At 39.5% G+C, this 17,200-nt stretch overlaps 9 protein-coding genes, 1 long non-coding RNA gene and 1 pseudogene across 21 annotated transcripts; 5 read left to right on the top strand and 6 right to left on the bottom strand.

The window, feature by feature from the left end:
* Positions 1-33: 33 nt before the first annotated feature.
* On the top strand, positions 34-2,015 carry AT2G20560 (DNAJ heat shock family protein). The gene is made up of 3 exons (NM_127616.5): positions 34-494; positions 773-1,185; positions 1,357-2,015. Exons 1-3 carry the CDS (start codon positions 330-332, stop codon positions 1,790-1,792), a joined length of 1,014 nt encoding a protein of 337 aa, NP_179646.1. The 5' UTR covers positions 34-329; the 3' UTR covers positions 1,793-2,015.
* Positions 1,977-2,700, bottom strand: AT2G20555 (annotated as a pseudogene). Its single transcript has one exon.
* Positions 2,701-2,833: 133 nt separating this feature from the next.
* On the top strand, positions 2,834-4,343 carry AT2G20550 (HSP40/DnaJ peptide-binding protein). Of its 2 annotated transcripts, NM_127615.3 has the most exons (3): positions 2,836-2,893; positions 2,991-3,450; positions 3,659-4,343. In NM_127615.3, exons 2-3 carry the CDS (start codon positions 3,032-3,034, stop codon positions 4,092-4,094), a joined length of 855 nt encoding a protein of 284 aa, NP_179645.1. In that variant the 5' UTR covers positions 2,836-2,893; positions 2,991-3,031; the 3' UTR covers positions 4,095-4,343. The 2 variants fall into 2 exon arrangements, with proteins under 2 accessions (NP_001031380.1, NP_179645.1); NM_001036303.1 differs by having other exon boundaries at positions 2,834-3,450.
* MEF21 (mitochondrial editing factor 21) lies at positions 4,050-6,066 on the bottom strand (the record flags this gene model as incomplete). Of its 2 annotated transcripts, NM_001335693.1 has the most annotated exons (2): positions 5,785-6,066; positions 4,050-5,704 (listed from the first exon to the last, which is right to left on the bottom strand). In NM_001335693.1, exons 1-2 carry the CDS (start codon positions 5,973-5,975, stop codon positions 4,381-4,383), a joined length of 1,515 nt encoding a protein of 504 aa, NP_001324532.1. In that variant the 5' UTR covers positions 5,976-6,066. The 2 variants fall into 2 exon arrangements, with proteins under 2 accessions (NP_001324532.1, NP_179644.1); NM_127614.2 differs by having other exon boundaries at positions 4,381-5,994.
* A 56-nt stretch (positions 6,067-6,122) lies between these two features.
* PHB6 (prohibitin 6) lies at positions 6,123-8,173 on the bottom strand. Of its 2 annotated transcripts, NM_001084455.1 has the most exons (7): positions 8,097-8,170; positions 7,937-7,988; positions 7,681-7,859; positions 7,278-7,394; positions 6,996-7,166; positions 6,686-6,898; positions 6,145-6,552 (listed from the first exon to the last, which is right to left on the bottom strand). In NM_001084455.1, the coding sequence occupies exons 3-7, from the start codon at positions 7,843-7,845 to the stop codon at positions 6,358-6,360; spliced, it is 861 nt and encodes a 286-aa protein (NP_001077924.1). In that variant the 5' UTR covers positions 7,846-7,859; positions 7,937-7,988; positions 8,097-8,170; the 3' UTR covers positions 6,145-6,357. The 2 variants fall into 2 exon arrangements, with proteins under 2 accessions (NP_179643.1, NP_001077924.1); NM_127613.3 differs by lacking the exon at positions 7,937-7,988 and having other exon boundaries at positions 6,123-6,552; positions 8,097-8,173.
* Positions 8,174-8,579: 406 nt separating this feature from the next.
* Positions 8,580-9,588, bottom strand: FLA6 (FASCICLIN-like arabinogalactan 6). Its single transcript, NM_127612.3, has one exon. The coding sequence runs from the start codon at positions 9,480-9,482 to the stop codon at positions 8,739-8,741; it is 744 nt and encodes a 247-aa protein (NP_565475.1). The 5' UTR covers positions 9,483-9,588; the 3' UTR covers positions 8,580-8,738.
* A 699-nt stretch (positions 9,589-10,287) lies between these two features.
* On the top strand, positions 10,288-11,395 carry AT2G20515 (pollen Ole e I family allergen protein). The gene is made up of 2 exons (NM_127611.4): positions 10,288-10,689; positions 10,777-11,395. Exons 1-2 carry the CDS (start codon positions 10,550-10,552, stop codon positions 11,102-11,104), a joined length of 468 nt encoding a protein of 155 aa, NP_565474.1. The 5' UTR covers positions 10,288-10,549; the 3' UTR covers positions 11,105-11,395.
* A 39-nt stretch (positions 11,396-11,434) lies between these two features.
* Positions 11,435-14,127, top strand: TIM44-1 (translocase inner membrane subunit 44-1; the record flags this gene model as incomplete). 4 transcript variants are annotated; one of them, NM_001335690.1, is made up of 13 exons in its annotated part: positions 11,435-11,627; positions 11,706-11,812; positions 11,909-11,992; positions 12,080-12,155; positions 12,395-12,823; positions 12,896-12,964; positions 13,046-13,110; positions 13,197-13,265; positions 13,344-13,416; positions 13,490-13,594; positions 13,676-13,747; positions 13,835-13,897; positions 13,996-14,127. In NM_001335690.1, 13 exons carry the CDS (start codon positions 11,442-11,444, stop codon positions 14,125-14,127), a joined length of 1,530 nt encoding a protein of 509 aa, NP_001325326.1. The 4 variants fall into 4 exon arrangements, with proteins under 4 accessions (NP_001325326.1, NP_001325325.1, NP_565473.1 ...); NM_001335691.1 differs by having other exon boundaries at positions 11,444-11,627; NM_127610.1 differs by having other exon boundaries at positions 11,547-11,621.
* AT2G07305 lies at positions 14,076-15,042 on the bottom strand. Its single transcript, NR_140206.1, has one exon. It is a non-coding gene; the product is annotated as an other RNA (long non-coding RNA).
* Positions 14,101-15,025, top strand: AT2G20500 (uncharacterized protein). Its single transcript, NM_127609.2, has one exon. The coding sequence runs from the start codon at positions 14,435-14,437 to the stop codon at positions 14,843-14,845; it is 411 nt and encodes a 136-aa protein (NP_179640.1). The 5' UTR covers positions 14,101-14,434; the 3' UTR covers positions 14,846-15,025.
* AT2G20495 (Serine/Threonine-kinase) lies at positions 14,882-17,188 on the bottom strand (the record flags this gene model as incomplete). 5 transcript variants are annotated; one of them, NM_001335687.1, is made up of 9 exons in its annotated part: positions 17,146-17,188; positions 16,827-17,035; positions 16,663-16,736; positions 16,391-16,471; positions 16,003-16,095; positions 15,707-15,826; positions 15,544-15,615; positions 15,384-15,461; positions 15,111-15,302 (listed from the first exon to the last, which is right to left on the bottom strand). In NM_001335687.1, exons 2-9 carry the CDS (start codon positions 17,029-17,031, stop codon positions 15,111-15,113), a joined length of 915 nt encoding a protein of 304 aa, NP_001325228.1. In that variant the 5' UTR covers positions 17,032-17,035; positions 17,146-17,188. The 5 variants fall into 5 exon arrangements, with proteins under 5 accessions (NP_850001.3, NP_001118351.1, NP_001325228.1 ...); NM_179670.4 differs by lacking the exon at positions 17,146-17,188 and having other exon boundaries at positions 14,882-15,302; positions 16,827-16,983; NM_001335688.1 differs by lacking the exon at positions 17,146-17,188 and having other exon boundaries at positions 16,827-17,033.
* Positions 17,189-17,200: the final 12 nt, after the last annotated feature.

Below are 17,200 nucleotides of genomic sequence, written 5' to 3'. Positions count from 1 at the left end.
GTCCAATGTTGTAAAATGGGCTTTAGCATTTTAAACTCCACAGCTTAACGGGCTAGAGAGTTACGGTAACGAAGAAAAGCCTGTGATGCAAACACGCGTCACCCAAACAATCAGAGGTTTTCAGAGATTTCTCGAACGTTCCACAGAATTCTCCACAACTCTGAGAAGAAACATCATGAATCCGTCGTTTTTAAGACCAAAACTCATCTAATCTTCAACAAAAGACTATCAAAAGAAGAAACAGAGCAAATTTCATTCTCTCAGAACAAATATATACATATTAATCAGAATCAGGAAAAGTGAAGAAGCGAAAGAGAGAAGAAGATCGGATGGGAGTGGATTACTACAAAGTCCTCCAAGTCGATCGCAGCGCAAGCGACGATGATCTCAAGAAAGCTTATCGTAAACTTGCCATGAAATGGCATCCCGACAAAAATCCCAACAACAAAAAGGATGCCGAAGCTATGTTCAAACAAATATCCGAAGCTTACGAGGTACATATAGATATATGTCTGAATTCCAACAAAAGATTCATCTTTATGAATCTTGTTGCTAGAGGGCTTTTGAGAAATTCAACTTATTGTCTTAAGTAGATTCTGTTATAGTCTTTAGTTATTTCGTGCTGTTGCATATGGTAGCTGCGTCCTCTGTATTTTCATAAAATATCTTCGAAGTTGTGGATTGATTGTTAGGATTACTTGTCTCTATTGGGTACACGTATTTGTGATTTTGAGTCTTTGTTCCTGTTTACTGATTCTCTGGATGCTTACAGGTACTAAGTGATCCTCAGAAGAAAGCTGTGTATGATCAATATGGTGAGGAAGGTTTGAAAGGGAACGTGCCACCTCCGGATGCAGGTGGAGCTACTTACTTCTCTACCGGGGATGGTCCAACGTCCTTCAGGTTCAACCCGAGAAATGCGGATGATATATTTGCTGAGTTCTTTGGCTTCTCTAGCCCATTTGGCGGCGGAAGAGGTGGTACAAGATTCTCTAGCAGCATGTTTGGTGATAATATGTTTGCTTCTTTCGGCGAAGGAGGAGGCGGTGGTGGTGGCTCGATGCATCACGGTGGAGCTAGGAAGGCTGCTCCTATCGAAAACAAGTTGCCTTGTAGCCTTGAAGATCTTTACAAAGGAACCACCAAAAAGATGAGGATTTCTAGGGAGATTGCTGATGTCAGTGGGTAAGTGATCATCAAACCTAATGGAACCCTATACGTTAGCTTGGCTATTCAGTTAAGAAACCGTTGGTTTGGGTGTTTCTTTGGTAATTCATAGTGAAAGCAGAATGTTGATCCTAGTTCGTAACCTTGTTTAGTGGGGAGGCTGACCATTTTATGTGTGTTTTCTTGCAGCAAGACGATGCAGGTGGAAGAGATTTTGACCATTGATGTGAAACCAGGATGGAAGAAAGGCACAAAGATCACGTTCCCAGAGAAAGGCAATGAGCAACCCGGTGTGATTCCAGCGGATTTAGTCTTCATAATCGACGAGAAGCCTCACCCGGTTTTCACTCGAGAGGGTAACGACCTCATAGTCACACAGAAGATCTCACTTGTTGAGGCCTTGACTGGTTACACAGTGAACCTGACTACTCTTGATGGTCGGAGACTGACAATTCCAGTCACCAACGTGGTCCATCCCGAGTACGAGGAAGTGGTACCGAAGGAAGGGATGCCATTGCAAAAAGACCAGACTAAGAGAGGTAACTTGAGGATCAAATTTAACATCAAGTTCCCTACAAGGTTAACCTCAGAGCAGAAGACAGGAGTGAAGAAACTTCTCGGATGAAATGAGTTATAGTCAGCACATTTCAGACAAAACAATGTTGAACAGAAGAGGAACAAGAAAATCATGTTGCAGACCACAGGGATTGTGATTAAATACTGTTGTGACCTTTTTGATCGATTTGTAACATATGTACGATTGGATACCTCCTAATAAATTTGTTACTTTCTCTATAATCAAAACGCTTCTAAATCCATACCTATAAATGCAAGAGCGTTGCTGTTTCTAGTCACATTCTGATATGAAGTAAGATACTGCAACACGAGAGAGATCTCAGTCCAAAAAGGTTTACTTTTTGTCACCTGCTACAAATTCCTGAACAACATTGTTCAAACTGATACCTGAAGTTTCTTCATTTCAATCTGCGTAAATATTGCAAAGCAAAACACAACTCCCATATCCTCTGGCTCTAGCTCCACAAGATGATCCATTGCAACCAGAGAAACATCAAGATTGCCCTTTCTTCTGCAATAGCTCAACAATGAACCCCATATCTTTGAGTCGGGTTTCACCGGCATTGTCTGTTATTTGAACAGCTCGTTCTAGTTTTCCCGCTCTTGCTAAAACATCAATCAAACAACAACCGTAGTGTTCAAATTGGGTATTATTTGAAAATCTTGTCTCATCATTAACAAAATACTTCAACCCTCATATGATCAAAACAGTGGATAGCTCGACTGATCATACCACATTTCGAGTACTTTTCAATAAGATCATTGCAAACACCAATTTGTTTTAGAATCTTATTCTCTCTGCACACAACATACATATGGATCCATTTGCCAAGCTCTAGAGATCCAAGATGCTCACACGACCGGAAAACAAAATAAATCAGTGAGACTAGAAATGAGACTGATACTAGTTAATTGCATTTGCCAGAAAAAATCCCTGGCCTCTACAAACACCAAATCGTTCTACATGTACGTGTCTTCATTCATCTCTCTTTAATTAAACCAAGTCCGGTTTGCGCCGGTCAATAATGAAGTTGGTTCAATACTTCGAGCACTCTTTATGTAGTACATAAACATTATGCTTTCTCTCCCCTACTTTACTCTCGGTACAGTTCATCCTTGGTCATCATCATCGTCCTACTCCCACAATCCGGTGATTATTCTCTGCACAAATCACTTTTCTCCTTTCCTCAGCTCACGGTGAGTCTCTGGAACGGATTGTACTAATCTCATTATTTTCCCGGTTTCAGAACGATTTCTGGAACATTCATTCCACACTCTGAGAAGAAACATGAGTCACCCGAGAAATGCAGATGATATATTTTCTGAGTTCTTTGGGGTCTCTAGACCTTCTGGTCCTTCTGGTCCCAGAAATGCGGATGATATATATTCTGAGTTCTTTGGGGTCTCTAGCCCTTCTGGTCCAAGAAATAAGGATGATATATTTTCTGAGTTCTTTGAGGTCTCTAACCCTTCTGGTCCGAGAGATAAGGATGATATATCTGCTGAGTACTTTGGGGTCCCTAGCCCTTCTGGCAGTGGCAGCAGTGGAGGCAGAGAAGGAGGAGGTGGTGGTGGTGGCACAATGCATCACGGTGGAGCTAGGAAGGCAGCTCCTGTTGAAAAAAAGTTGCCTTGTAGCCTTGAAGATCTTTACAAAGGAACCACCAAGAAGATGAAGATCTCTAGAGAGATTGCTGGTGTCTTTGGGTAAGTCATGACCATTCCATTTCTTATTTGTGAACACCAAGTGGAACTCTTTAGGTTAGCCACTCATCTTAAGAAAGCGTTAGTTAGGGTGTTCGTTTGGCAATACATAATGAAAGCAGAACATTGATCATACTTGATAACCTTGTTGAGTGGCAAAAATCGCATATGCTGACCAGTTTATGTGTTTTCTTTTGAAAAAAACTTGCAGCAAGACGACGCAGGTACAAGAGATTTTGACTGTTGATGTGAAACCGGGGTGGAAGACAGGCACAAAGATCACATTCTCGGAGAAAGGAAATGAGCAACCCGGTGTGATACCAGCGGATTTAGTCTTCATCATAGATGAGAAGCCTCATCCGGTTTTCACTCGAGAGGGTAATGACCTCGTAGTCACACAGAAGATCTCAGTTCTCGAGGCCTTTACCGGCTACACCGTCAACCTGACTACACTTGATGGTCGGAGACTGACCATCCCAGTCAACACTGTGATCCATCCCGAGTATGTGGAAGTGGTTCCAAATGAAGGAATGCCGTTGCAGAAAGACCAGGCTAAGAAAGGCAACTTGAGGATCAAATTTAACATCAAGTTCCCTACAACGTTAACCTCAGAGCAGAAGACAGGATTGAAGAAACTTCTCGGATGAATGGAGTTAAAATCAGCCCAGTCCAGTTAAAATCAGCCCAGTCCAGACAAAACAATGTAGAATACGAGAGGAAGTATCAAAGCTCCTATATATTGTGATTAAATACTGTTGTGGCCTTTCTGATCGATTTGTAGCATATGTATGAATGAGTACTGTTGTGACCTTTATGATCGATTTGTAACGTATGTATAATTAAATACTGTTGTATATTTCTGATCGATTTGTAACATATGTATGATTGAAGACGCCTAATAAGTTTGCTACTTCTTCTATAATCCAAACGCTTCTAAACTATGCCTATAAATGCAAGAGCATTGTTGTTTGTAATCACATCCTGATCTTGATGTGAAGTAAACAACTGCAGCACTATAGATATCTCAGTCCAAAAAGGTTTACTGTTATCTCCTGAAACGAATTCCTGAACAATGTTGTTCACTTCTATCAAACTACCACCTGGCGTTTTCTTCATATTTTCGTTCCTTATCATCTTTCTCAATCTCGAAACATCCTCCCATTTTCCCAAATCTGCGTAAATATTGGCAAGCAAAACATAATTTCCCATATCCTCCGGCTCTAGCTCCACAAGATGATCCATTGCAACCAGAGCAACATCAAGATTGCCTGGTGTTCTGCAAGAGCTCAACAATGAACCCCATATCTTCGAGTCGGGTTTCATCGGCATTGTCTTTGTTATTTCAACAGCTCGTTCTAGTTTTCCTGCTCTTGCCAAAACATCAATCAAACAGCCATAGTGTTCGATCTTAGGTTCTATTTGATAATCTTGTCTCATCATATCAAAATACCTCAACCCTTCTTGCCACATACCAACATGTGAACAAGCTGATAAAAGACCAAGAAATGTGATCCCGTTAGGCTTCACCTTCGCTCTCTGCATTTCATTGAATGTTTCGATTGCTCCGTGAGCGTTCCCGTGATATGCATACCCAGAGATCATCGTACTCCATGATATAACATCTTTCCCTTCCATTTGGCCAAACAATTGGATAGCTTGACTAATCACACCACATTTCGAGTACATTTCAATAAGAGCATTGCAAACACCAGTTTGTTTCAGAAACCCTCTTCTCTCTGCATATAGATGGATCCATTTCCCAAGCTCTAGAGATCCGAGCTGCGCACACGACGGTAAAACAGAAATGAGACTGATCTCATCAGGCTCAATACCAGCTAACTGCATTTCACGGAAGAAATCCATAGCCTCTACATAACAACCAATCCCAGTATACCCAGAGATCATCGCAGTCCAAGATACAATAGTTTTATCTAGCATCAAATGAAACAAGCCTTTTGCTTTCTTCATCTGCCCAAGCCTTGCATATCCAGAAAGCAAACTATTCCAAGATATAACATCTCTCTCATACATTTCATCAAACACTTTATGTGCATCAACAAGATCATCAAACTTCATGTACATATCAATCAATGCATTCTCAGTCACAACATGGAACCTAGGCCCGAATTTGCAGAGATGACCATGAACTTGCTTCCCTAAATAACATGATCCAAGACTCGCACAAGATTTAAACATAAACGGGAAAGTGAACCGATCTGGTAACTCAAAGCTCTTCCTGAGCAGTTGCTTGTAGATTCTGATCACATCGCAGTACAATGAATTGTGAGTATAAGCACGAATTATAGAATTGTATAAGAAGACATTAGGATTCGATACTTGGTTAAAAAGACGAGTTGCATAATCCATATCTTCAATCTTATCACAAAAATCCACCATTTTAGTGACCATGAAGCTGCTTTGTGATAATCCATGTATGATGATGGAGGCATTGATCTTCTTCCATTCATTGCGGCTTTTGACTCGCTGTAGAAAAGGTATAAAATAGTTTTCAACTTCTCTGATTCCATGAAACGCCATTAAAGCTAGATTAGGAAGCTCGTGGTGGTGGAATCAAATTGGCTCCGACCTAACGTCGTTAAACCCAGATGTGTGTCTCTCGGGGTTCACCAAACTTAGGCCAAAAGCCCAATTCTCATTTTCAGGCCCATTTGTTTGATCTTTTTCACAGCCTATTTTCCAGCTTTGTGAACATCATTATTACCAAATGTAAACAACTTGTAAAAACATAAATCTTTTCTTTTCTTCTTGATCTCACAAAAGAAAGACTACAAACGCACGATAGTGTCTGAAATTCACAAGATAGAACTCATAGCTTTTGGTCTAAGAATCCGTGAATTGAAAATACGATTATGGAAGAAGAGCTCTGGTGTGGTTTAATCATATCATTCTCTACTTCTTCGGCTTCACATCAAGGTCCATAGCCTGTAGGTTAAGCAACAGATCGTTAGAGCTCAAGTAAACCTTGTTCGCCGACCTAGAGATGGTCTGTGCGATCTCTCTAGCTGCTTCGATCTTCCTCAGTGTTAAGAACGCTTGGTTGTTTGCGATTGCTTGACCAATGAGCTGAGCACTCTTGGCTTCTCCCTACATAAACCCATGCAGAAACATCAGTTAGCAAGCTTTAAAATAGTTCACAACAAAAAAGAAAAAAAAAAGCAAGCTTTAACACAATCTCCGGTTTTTAAAATGCTAGAAAAGAGAGAAACACTTTTCACACCTCGGCGCGGATAACAGCACTTCTCTTGTCCTGTTCAGCTTTCTCGACAATGAACTTAGCCCGTTCGGCCTCTTGAGCAGCGACCTGCTTTCCTTCTATGGCTGCCGTGAACTCCTTTCCGAATGTCAAGCCTGTGATGGACACATCATCCAGTGCAATGTGGAAGTTTGCGGCTCTTAGAGTTAGGATTTTCCTGATTTCTCTACTCACCGACTTGAAAAACACCAAAAAAACATATATCCATTAAAAGGGACATCAATTTACCATTGAAGAGGAATCAATAAAATGTATTTACAGCCAGTTGGCTAACCTCTCTCTGAGTAATAAGTTGGCTTGCGTTGTACTGAGCAACCACAGCTTTCAAGGTCTCGTGGATGATAGAAGGCAAGACTCTCTCGCGGTAATTCTCACCAAGGGACCGGTATACCTCTGGTAATTGGTCAGCCATAGGACGGGTGAGAACCCGAAGCCCAATCTTAACCTGAATGTTTAAATACCACACAACATAAGCTTATCATGTAGTTCACACGACAAAACCACACGACCTGATTATACCCATTAGTATTAGAAGTGATGAAATGAAGCGGAATACCATCTGGAGATCACGGCTCCCAGATGTGCTCTCAACTAGATAAGGCTTTGCACGAACGTCATAGATGATTGGCCTTTCGAACCATGGAATCATAAGGTGAGTACCCTCAGGGTAGACCTACATAATCAAGCAAGCAAAGATATACTATTAATGGCGCATCAAGATGACTTTTGTAAACGACTATCAAAACTAGACTAAGAAATCAACCTTGTTTACTTAAGCTAGATGCGGCAAACACAAGATTCACTACTAACGGTAAGCCTAACCTAACGTGAGCTATATGCCGCAAACATAAGATTCACTAGTAATGCTAAGCCTAACCTAACTTCAGCTAGATGTCACAACCACAAGATTCATTGTCAATATACAGATTCAGAAGAAACCAATTTTTGCAGGGACTAACCTTGTCTTTGATACCAACAAGCCGGTTAAAGACAATGGCTCGATGACCTCCATCGACATTGTAGAGAGTGTGCGTAGCACCGTAAAGACTGAGCCCCCCAATAACCACCGCAGCTATAACACCACCACCAGGACCTTTGGGAACTTTGACATTCTTAAAATTCATCTTTTCACGAACACCTGCAAATTTGGAACCCAATCAAAATCCAAGGCAGAAACAGATAAATAGAGAAACGAAATGCGTTTGTAGATTAGACCCAAGGAAAACTTGGATCAACGAAAAAGAGACAAAGATAATCTGCAAATTAGCTGAAACGAAACAAAAACTTAGATCACAAAATTGAAGCCGAAGAATCTGAAGCTTTACTCGCTTAAACTAAGAATTCGATCTATAATGAAAATGGCGAGAGGAAGTACCTGAAAATTCTGGAAATGGCGTGGAGAAGAGAGAAGAGAGGGGTTAGGGTTTAAAGCTCAGAAATCAGGATTTTGTTGACGCTTTGGTCGATCACGCATTTTCTGTTACTAGAGATCTTTGGGCCCAAAATTTGTATTCAGGCCCATTAGTGAATTCACTAATTTATTTATTTTTCTTAATATATTTTTTTTTTAGTAAACGATTTTTATTTATTTTTCTTAATATATAAACGGCCATATTTGACATTTCCTTACTTTCTATACAAAAGAAATAATTCTCATTTTGATTAATAGATAGTAGATTAATTATTATCACTTTTCAAAAATGTAACTTTCAAACCCATATTTTGTTGCAAACTGCAAAGGCTCTAAACTTCTTGATGATTTACTACTAAACCTAAATGAAATTTCTTAACTTATATAAAGTGAGATATAGATGATGTGGTTATTTTGTTGATAACTTACTTTGGTTCAAAATTGGTCATCATTTAATAATACATGTATTTAAATTCAAAAAAATAATACATGTATTTTTATAAAGGAAATTTCAAAAAAGAAATATCAAGGCATAGATGAATCAAATCAATCATGCAAATAAATGTTTGTTTTTCGGGAACGTTTCCCTCGCTTTTAGTTAAAGGTTCAAGCAATATATATAACCGAGCAACAAAACAATGCAAAGCTAACAACAATCCCTAGACTTGTCCTCTTCACGCTTGATCCGGCAGATTTGTGCTCATCATCAGCAGCTGGAGAATCGGCATCAGACGATGAAGTTGAGGATTTCGGGGCAGGAGCTCCGGTGGGAGTGGTCTTTGTTCCGAATAACTCCTCCGGCAACAACACACTGTCCACCACGTAAACTGCTAGAGGAAACTGTTGCCTTAATGCATTATTGATCCGAGTCTCAACAACACCGGTGGAAACATTCACTTGGTTGCTTTGTGCTTGTCCTGTGAAATTTAACCCAAAAACACCTCCGTCTTGTCCCGTAGCCTGAGTTCTAACGGGATTACTTGCTAAGAGAAGATCGCTTAGAGAGTAGTATTTTGGAATGATATGGTAGAGCATGAGCTGGATTTGTTGTTGATATGTCAGACTGTTTAGGGTTCCGGGTTTAAGCTTGTTGAATGCGTTATCTGTTGGGGCAAATATAGTCATCCCTTGGTCAGAGCTATTGAGTTGTACACTTACCTGAAACCCGACTTGAGTTGTGTTGAGGAGTTGTATTAATGTGGTAAATTGGTGACCAGCTTCAAGAATCGCTGTGAGATTGATGGGACTTTTTTCAGTGGTTGGAGCTGGAGCAGTGGGCTGGCTTTGAATGTATGGGATGGTGAAAAGGAAGATTAAGAGGACAACATAAGAGAATAGTGACGAGGACATGGCTTAAAATTTGTTATATTTTTCTCTATCTCTCTGTGTGTGCTTGTGCTAGAGCTAACCCTTTAGGTATTATATAGAAAGATTTTAAGGAGAGATTTAAGACGACATGTATGCGTGACTTGCAAAAGAAGTTGATCCATTGTTTTTAACAACTTAGTCTACATTTTACGATAATGTTTATAATTAAGAAATGCAAAACAATACTATAAGAAGGTTGACAAAATGTATATATATATATAGAATTGTATCCCACATCCGATAAGATCATAAGAGATTTGTAGGGCAATATATATCGTATATAGTATACAAACTCATGGTTCACCAGTTAGATTACACAACAACAAAAACAACTTGAAAATGTTAGCTGGTCATGGTTCATGAATATCTTTACATTTTTCTGTATTTAAAATGATGTGGATACGTGTATATAGTCGAATATAGTCTGGCATTGATAGGCAACGTGGGGGTCATATATATTATAACAACGAAACTGCTCTACATGACATTGGCATGGGCAAAATTTGGGCTGGAACTGGAAAAATCCTCGTAGGGCATGACTATAAGAAAAGGCCCATTAAAAACATGAAAAATTAACAAAGTTGGAATCATAATCGACTGACGAAACTAATCTGTTAAAATTATGTGACTTTCTTAATACAAAATAGCGTTGTACTGGTTTAGGATTAAAATCGTTCGGACCTCTTGTGGCCTTGTGGGCACATGGTGCGCCGTGCGTAGCTCACGTGAGGACTGACGATGACATGCAGCAAAAATAATAAAAAGAATACGTATTTAGCAGCAGATTCAGACAAACTCATGTGCGTTTCAAAAATGACGTTTATATCCCCCTAATAATTATATTCACTCTATCCACTTTGACAAAAAGATCACGTTAATTTGAATTCTAAGGGTAAAAGCGTCAAAGTATGTCTCTTTTTCCGAGGTAATAGCAATAGGCAACTAGAGGAGACCGATAACTCAAGCAAACTCAGATTCTTGATAGCGATTTAATGAAGACCCAAGAGTCCCAAGACCAAGGGCTGATTAATTAATGCTGTTTTAACCATATGCATATCATGGACACACTTTGTTCTCCGAGTCGACTCGTTCTGGTCACCTTCTTCCTCCTCTGCTTCTTTGCCGGAGATTCATCGGCGACGAGGCCTGGTTTCATCTACACCAGACACAGAGGACGATGCACGCCGCAGTAAATCAATCAATCTTGAATTTCATTTTCTTTACAAAAATCTTTAGCTGAGTCATATCTCAACTCGTTGGTGGTGTTTTTGAGCAGGTATTGGAGCAGCCAGAGGGAAGCATGGCCGAGGATGGTACCTGAGAGATCAACCGTGGAGAAAATATTCGGAGTGATGGTAGCAAAAGAACGGTGGAGATCTGATCTAACGCTAGTGGAATCAACGGCTAGGAATGACGAAGAAGGGAACGCGTACGGTGCATTGCTGAAACAGGGGATCGCAGCTCTGATCAACTCTTACGCGAGAAAAAGTTTCTCTTATGCACCATGGGAAGTGAAGACGATGCTGATCCAAGCCATGGTTTCGGAGTCGGCGGCTCGCCGGCAAGCCGAACATTTCGCCGTCGCTAACGTTGCTTGTGACTAAAAACACTGAGACAGTTACTTTTGTCGTCTTTAGGTTTTGAATTTAAGCTTTTTGTCGTGTAACCAAAGTTTGATTCCGATCAGTTTGCTACTAGATTATGGGCCTCCGAAAGGCCCAAATTAAACACAGACCTTGAGCGCTTTGTAGTGTTTGGGAACGACTCTTCTTATATACTCTCTATTTACTTATTAACCCGACTCAGGATATGTATATCCGACTTTCCAAACAAATCTTTAAAATATGGTACAGATTCGAATCTAATCCCCTCTTCTTTTGTTTGTTTGTCAAGTAATTTTTTTGAACTTTCCATTTTCTTCCAAACAATATAACCAGAAATATGTTTTTGTATCTTAATCATTCTCGAGGACCGATTCTTAGGGCTTTTGCTGCTCTGTTTCTTCAAATCTTGTTTGTACAATTCACTACGAAGAAGGTTGTTCTAATGGCGATTAGAAAGATAATTCGAGATTTACTGATCACAAAGCAGCCTCTTTTACGTCAACTATTCCACCAACGAGTTCTGGTGAATATTTTGTTCTTTTTCTTCTAACTAGTTTTTGTGATTAGGATGATTGATTTAGTAACTCTGTGTTTGATTTAGAGAGCAAACGCAAGATCAGAGTTTCTTCCTGCTATTGGGTATACGAGTCATCGCCGGTTCAGCGTTTTCACCGAGTTCTCGAAGAATATTAGAGGAGAAGCTCATAGGTAATGTGTATTTGTTATGTATGTGAGGCATATGAAATTTGTAATCAGTGGTTGATGTTCTTAGTTCAATTTTTGTTAACATGGTTGATGTTGCAGCAATCCTGAATTTGAAAGAACAGTAAAGGAGCTCAAGGAAAGAACAGAAGAGTTTAAAGGTGTAACAGAGGACCTGAAAGTGAGGTAAGTTAAACATTTGTAATTTGAATTTACTTAAGAGTTATACACTTGTATGTCAATGGAAGCTTATGAATGAATTGGCTATTGCAGAACGAAACAAACGACTGAAAAGCTTTACAAGCAAGCTGATGGTGTGTGGACTGAGGCTGAATCTGCGGCCAAAAAGGTATGGTTCTTGTTCACGAGCCTCGAATTGGCACGCTATCTGTCTTCGCTTGTTTCGTAGATTTGATGCTTCCTATGTTAAGAATATGCTTTCTTCTCTTTTAGTTTTGGTAACAAAATAGTTTACTGATGAAATTGCTTTAGTGAATTAGAAGTCAGTGTTTATGTGTATGAGTAGCCAAAATTGTACATTGTAAAAGGCTAACAATCGTCCCTTACAAAACAGCTTTGACGGTGCAGGTCTCTTCAAGTGTGAAAGACAAGCTCTCAGCAGCCAGTGAAGAGGTCAAGGAGTCATTCAAGCTCGGGAAGGAGGAGAATGCAGAGTCAGCGAGTTCATCAGGCACAAGAGCCTCTCAAGGAGAAAAACAGCAATCAGGTTCTACGGAGGAACTACATACATTTTTTGCAAAATTCAAGTCAAGTCTTTCTTCACCAAAGGTATCCGAGGTGTTTTACAGGCTGAAGGAAGCCAAACCCTTTGATATAGTAAAGCAAGCACTTGACATTGTGAAGGATGAGTTACGTGGGAACCCATCTAGAAAAAAGTTCCTGGAACATACACCTCCCCCGCCATTCACCGGTGAGAGAAGTATGAGAACAGAGATGGTGGTTACGCAAACAAAACAGTCTAAGTTGCAACAAAAGTGGGAATCCTTTAGAGAAAAGGTAAGTAGCCCTCTCTGTCTCTTCCACTTATGCCATGTTTTAAAGTCCTTTGTTGAGTATTTTTCGGTATAGATGCAAGGTTCTCCTGTATTTAAACGTCTAAGCGGAATGAGTGAGCCTGTTGTCAACAAGAGCCAAGAGGTAACGAACACCTTCTCTTTACTCATTTTGTTCAATCATCTTACCTTGCATTACTCTTTTTGCTGATACTTCTTTATGCAGATTGCAGAAGATGTGAGGGAAATATGGGAAACCAGTGATAATCCAATTGTTCACAAGATTCAGGAGTATGCTCTAACTTCTCTCTTACTATCTTCCCTTAAATTTAACTTTACTTCTGCTTCCTAACATGTGCATTCTTTTGTTTTGGCAGCATGAATGAGAAGTTCTTGAAGGAAACAGATTCTGCATCAACTTACAAAGAGATACGCAGCCGAGACCCGTAAGTTGTATAGATGCTTAGTATTGGTTTTGAAGATGTGCATCTTGGTAATAATATTCTTATGTCTTTCATGGTTAGATCGTTCTCCTTGCCAGACTTTGCTGCAGAAATTGAGGAAGTCATCAAACCAGTCTTGAATGCATACAGTGAGGTGAATCTTAGGTTTTGAAATAGATCATCTCCTCCCATTCTCGTTTATGCTGCTTCTAACTAACTCTTTGCAGGGAGATGTTGAGACCTTGAAGAAGTATTGCAGCAAGGAAGTGATTGAACGGTGCACGGCAGAGCGCACAGCTTACCAAACTCATGGTGTCCTTTTCGATAACAAGGTAAGGTTTTCGTTCTTGGTTCTCCCAAGGGATCAAGTCATGTAAATCCCTGAGTAAGTTGCTTCATTTTGATGTTCTCAGCTTCTGCATATATCTGAAGTCTCAGTTTCTGTGACAAAGATGATGGGAGATTCCCCAATAATCATCGCTAAGGTAATGAATGTGATCTTTATCTTTTCTTCAGAGGTTATTCTTTAGGTAAAAATTGGATCTGATGGGGTTTGTCATCTTTGATGTTAGTTCCAAACGCAAGAAATCTACTGCGTTCGTGACGAGAATGGAGAAATCCAAGAAGGTGGGCAGGTAAAAAGGAAACTGTGAATCAAAATCATAAATCAAACCCCAAAACATATGTGCAATGCCAGAGTCCTTAAAGAATTTGTTGTTGTTGTTGGATTCAGGACACGATACACACGGTGTACCATGAATGGGCAATGCAACAAGTGGAGACAACAGAATTAGGGGAAGATGCTATTTATCCCATTTGGAGGCTCAGAGAGATGTGTAGAAATGGTGTTCAAGCTCTCATTTAAATCTTTTAACCTTATAATAAAAGCTAAGCCTCTCTAATCTCCTCTGCAATGTACTATTTATATATATGAAAACATAAAAAATTTCTTAAAGCAAAATCATTATAAAATAAAGAGAGATTTGGATTTAGGAAGCAGCGTAGAGATTAAGCAAGAAGTGGAATATTATTGGCCGCTTCTGTCTTGTCTTGCGTCCGAATTAAGCTGAAACAAACTTCTATATAATCCTCTGCTTATCTGCCTTTGCTTTATCCACCAATTTTTTTTCTCATCTCTCTTCACTCTCTCAATCTCAACAATCTTAAGAGTCATGTCTTGCCTTAGAATTAGGCTTTTACCTGCCAAAAGAGCTTGGAAAAGCTTCACCGCCAGCTTCCATAAACTCCGGGGATCCAAAACCAAACACCACACCAAGTACAAAGCATCAACTTCGGACAAACATTTCCTTCGTTCAAGCCACCGATCCAGAGAGAATGTTCGAGACAGAGATTCCCGTGTTTTTTTCATCCGCCTGAAGAGAGGTTGTTTGTTCAAGAAGAAACGCAAAGATGTTGTATATGTGGATAAGCTCTTCAGGGAGCCTGTAGCTGTGTCCAATTGGATTCCAGCAAAGCAATGGAAACCGAAGGAAGAATTGTTTCCGGAGAAGGGAATAGACGAAAGAGCTGAAGAGTTCATCACTAGAGTCAAAGCAGAGATTCTCGCTTCACGCAACTTGTAGTACCCATCATCAACACAATAATATCAAGACTTGATAAGTAGTAATTCTTCTGTGTATAAGTAAACCAACACCAACTATTCTGTACAAAATTATTGTCTTTGGCTTTTGGCTCAAGTCTGTAATCATTCTTGTAAATCGTATATATTCCTCGAACAATATATTGCACATAGTAGCAAGCTGAACTAATGAGAAAAGCATGTGACTTTGTGAAAAAGGTCTCTTGAATATGAAATTACCCGTTTGATGAGAAACCTGCACCTGCATTTTAGTCCTTTAAAATCCGAACGATCAGTCCAGAAGTTGTCTGAACAGTTTTCAGGTGACCGGAGCCAATGAGATCACGTACGTGAAATCTCACATCCAGAGGAGAGAACCGGAGCCGTTTCTTTTCAAGCTCAGCCAAGAACATCTCTTTATGTCGCTTGCGCTTTATCAATGAGAGGAGTTCGTTCCTTCCCTAATTTTTAGATTAAGAGTAAGAAAAGGTGCTTGAGGCAATCACTTGGGAAGAAATTGATAAAAAATTAAATAGAGGTACCTGCGATAGACCCTTCCACAATTTACCGGTACTCGGAATTGCAAACCAGTACATGTCTGGATCGATAAGTTGGCGTGTCTGAGATAAAACTATTTCTAGTTATAAGAGGGAACGATTTACATGGAGTAACAGATAAGTAGAAGTATAACTCTTTACTTACGAGAAGGCCTGCGTTTATTAAGAGAGTGATGTGTGCATCTTTCACCTTTCCTCCCAATGACAACAGCGAAAGCTGCAGTTCAGTATCGACAGCTTGTGTTAGTTAGAAACTCATGTTGATAGAAAGTGATAAGTAAAGAGCATAATGATTAAAAAAAACTTACTAGCTCATGATGCCCGATACTAGGTTCAAGTTTTGAATCAAGGACATGCATTTTGAACAACTTGAAAATTTCAAGATCACTCTGTTTCTTCTCTTCCATCCTCTTCACTATTCGATCTACCTAACATACGGATTATAATAAGATATTGTCCACATATATTGATTAGCTAAAAATTGGAAAGACCACCTTTAGAATACCAATAATAAGAAACCAAGTCTATTCATGAGAACGTTCCAAAATACTAAAGCTAACACATGAACAAGACGAAAGACTCTTGAAATGGAGCAAATACCAACCTGGTTAAGATAGTCATCCAAAAAGATGATGGCATGATCATCTTGTCCAGTGTTGAGTTTGAAAACACGAACAACTTTCTCCCTTCGTAAACACTGCACCAAATTCAAATTGATTGATCAATCCAAAGAACTCTAGGAAGTCCAATAGAGATGATAAAAATGGGAAATTAGATAGAATCCAAAGTACAAATATTCCAACATCAATAGAACCAAAGTAGACCCACCCATTACGATACAAAAACACAAATGGTACAGTTCTAAACTTACCAGGAGACACCTTACAGATACAACACAGAGGTTATTATTTTTATTTGTTCAAATTACATTTCATTTTTCAAACCAAAACCACACTACTGTATAAAGGAAGTGCAGAAACAGAAAGCATTACCTCTAATTCTCTATCGACTTGGGTTCTATCATTGACACTACTGTACAATTGCGACTGTAATATGAAGGGTGGGATCGAAGCCTGAAACAGATGAGCCAGAGGCAGGAGACGAAACAGCTGTAAGAATACAACAATGTACAAAGAAATTGACAAAACTACAAGTACAAGAAAAGGAGAGACTTTTAACTAATAATCTTCACAGCGTTTCAACTTTCAGAGTATAAGAGGGTCCGATTTCAAGAGAATATGCCAATTTGATCAAATAATCGAACCTGGTCAATACGAGGAAACTGAGCTCGCATCATTCGAAGGGCAACAGAAGTATCGCTAAAGGTGAGATCATCCTCTGTCAAAAACAGAGCAACAACCAATGTTGGAATTAGAGCTATTTATCTATCCGAATTACAAAATCCAACTCAATAGATTCAAAACTCACCAAGAGGAAGACATTGATCCTCAGATACTGCTCCATCTTCAATTGCAGAGTGACTACAACCAACTTTATCGTCATCTTCCTCTCGCCGGCGTTTCTTTGCTTCAGAGGTGGACGATTCCGGATTTGTTCTTTTCTTCATTTTGTTTTTCTTTTCTTTCTCGAAGAACCAAAAAAAACTGACTTTGTCGGCACGGACAATTTTCATGGGCCTGGAACAAAAGGGCCCAAACATAACTTTAATTTGTTTCAATTCGAGAATTTGAGGTTTTACAGGTGTAAATTTTTATTTTGTTGATGATCTTCTCTCTGGTTTACTTACCTTTGATATGATACTCTGTTTATGGTTTCTTACTTGAGCCATTAATGAAGTTTCT

The sequence above is a fragment of the Arabidopsis thaliana genome, chromosome 2, assembly GCF_000001735.4.
Source record: "Arabidopsis thaliana chromosome 2, partial sequence".
Lineage (NCBI taxonomy): Eukaryota > Viridiplantae > Streptophyta > Magnoliopsida > Brassicales > Brassicaceae > Arabidopsis > Arabidopsis thaliana.
This window is presented reverse-complemented; position numbering and strand designations above follow the sequence as displayed.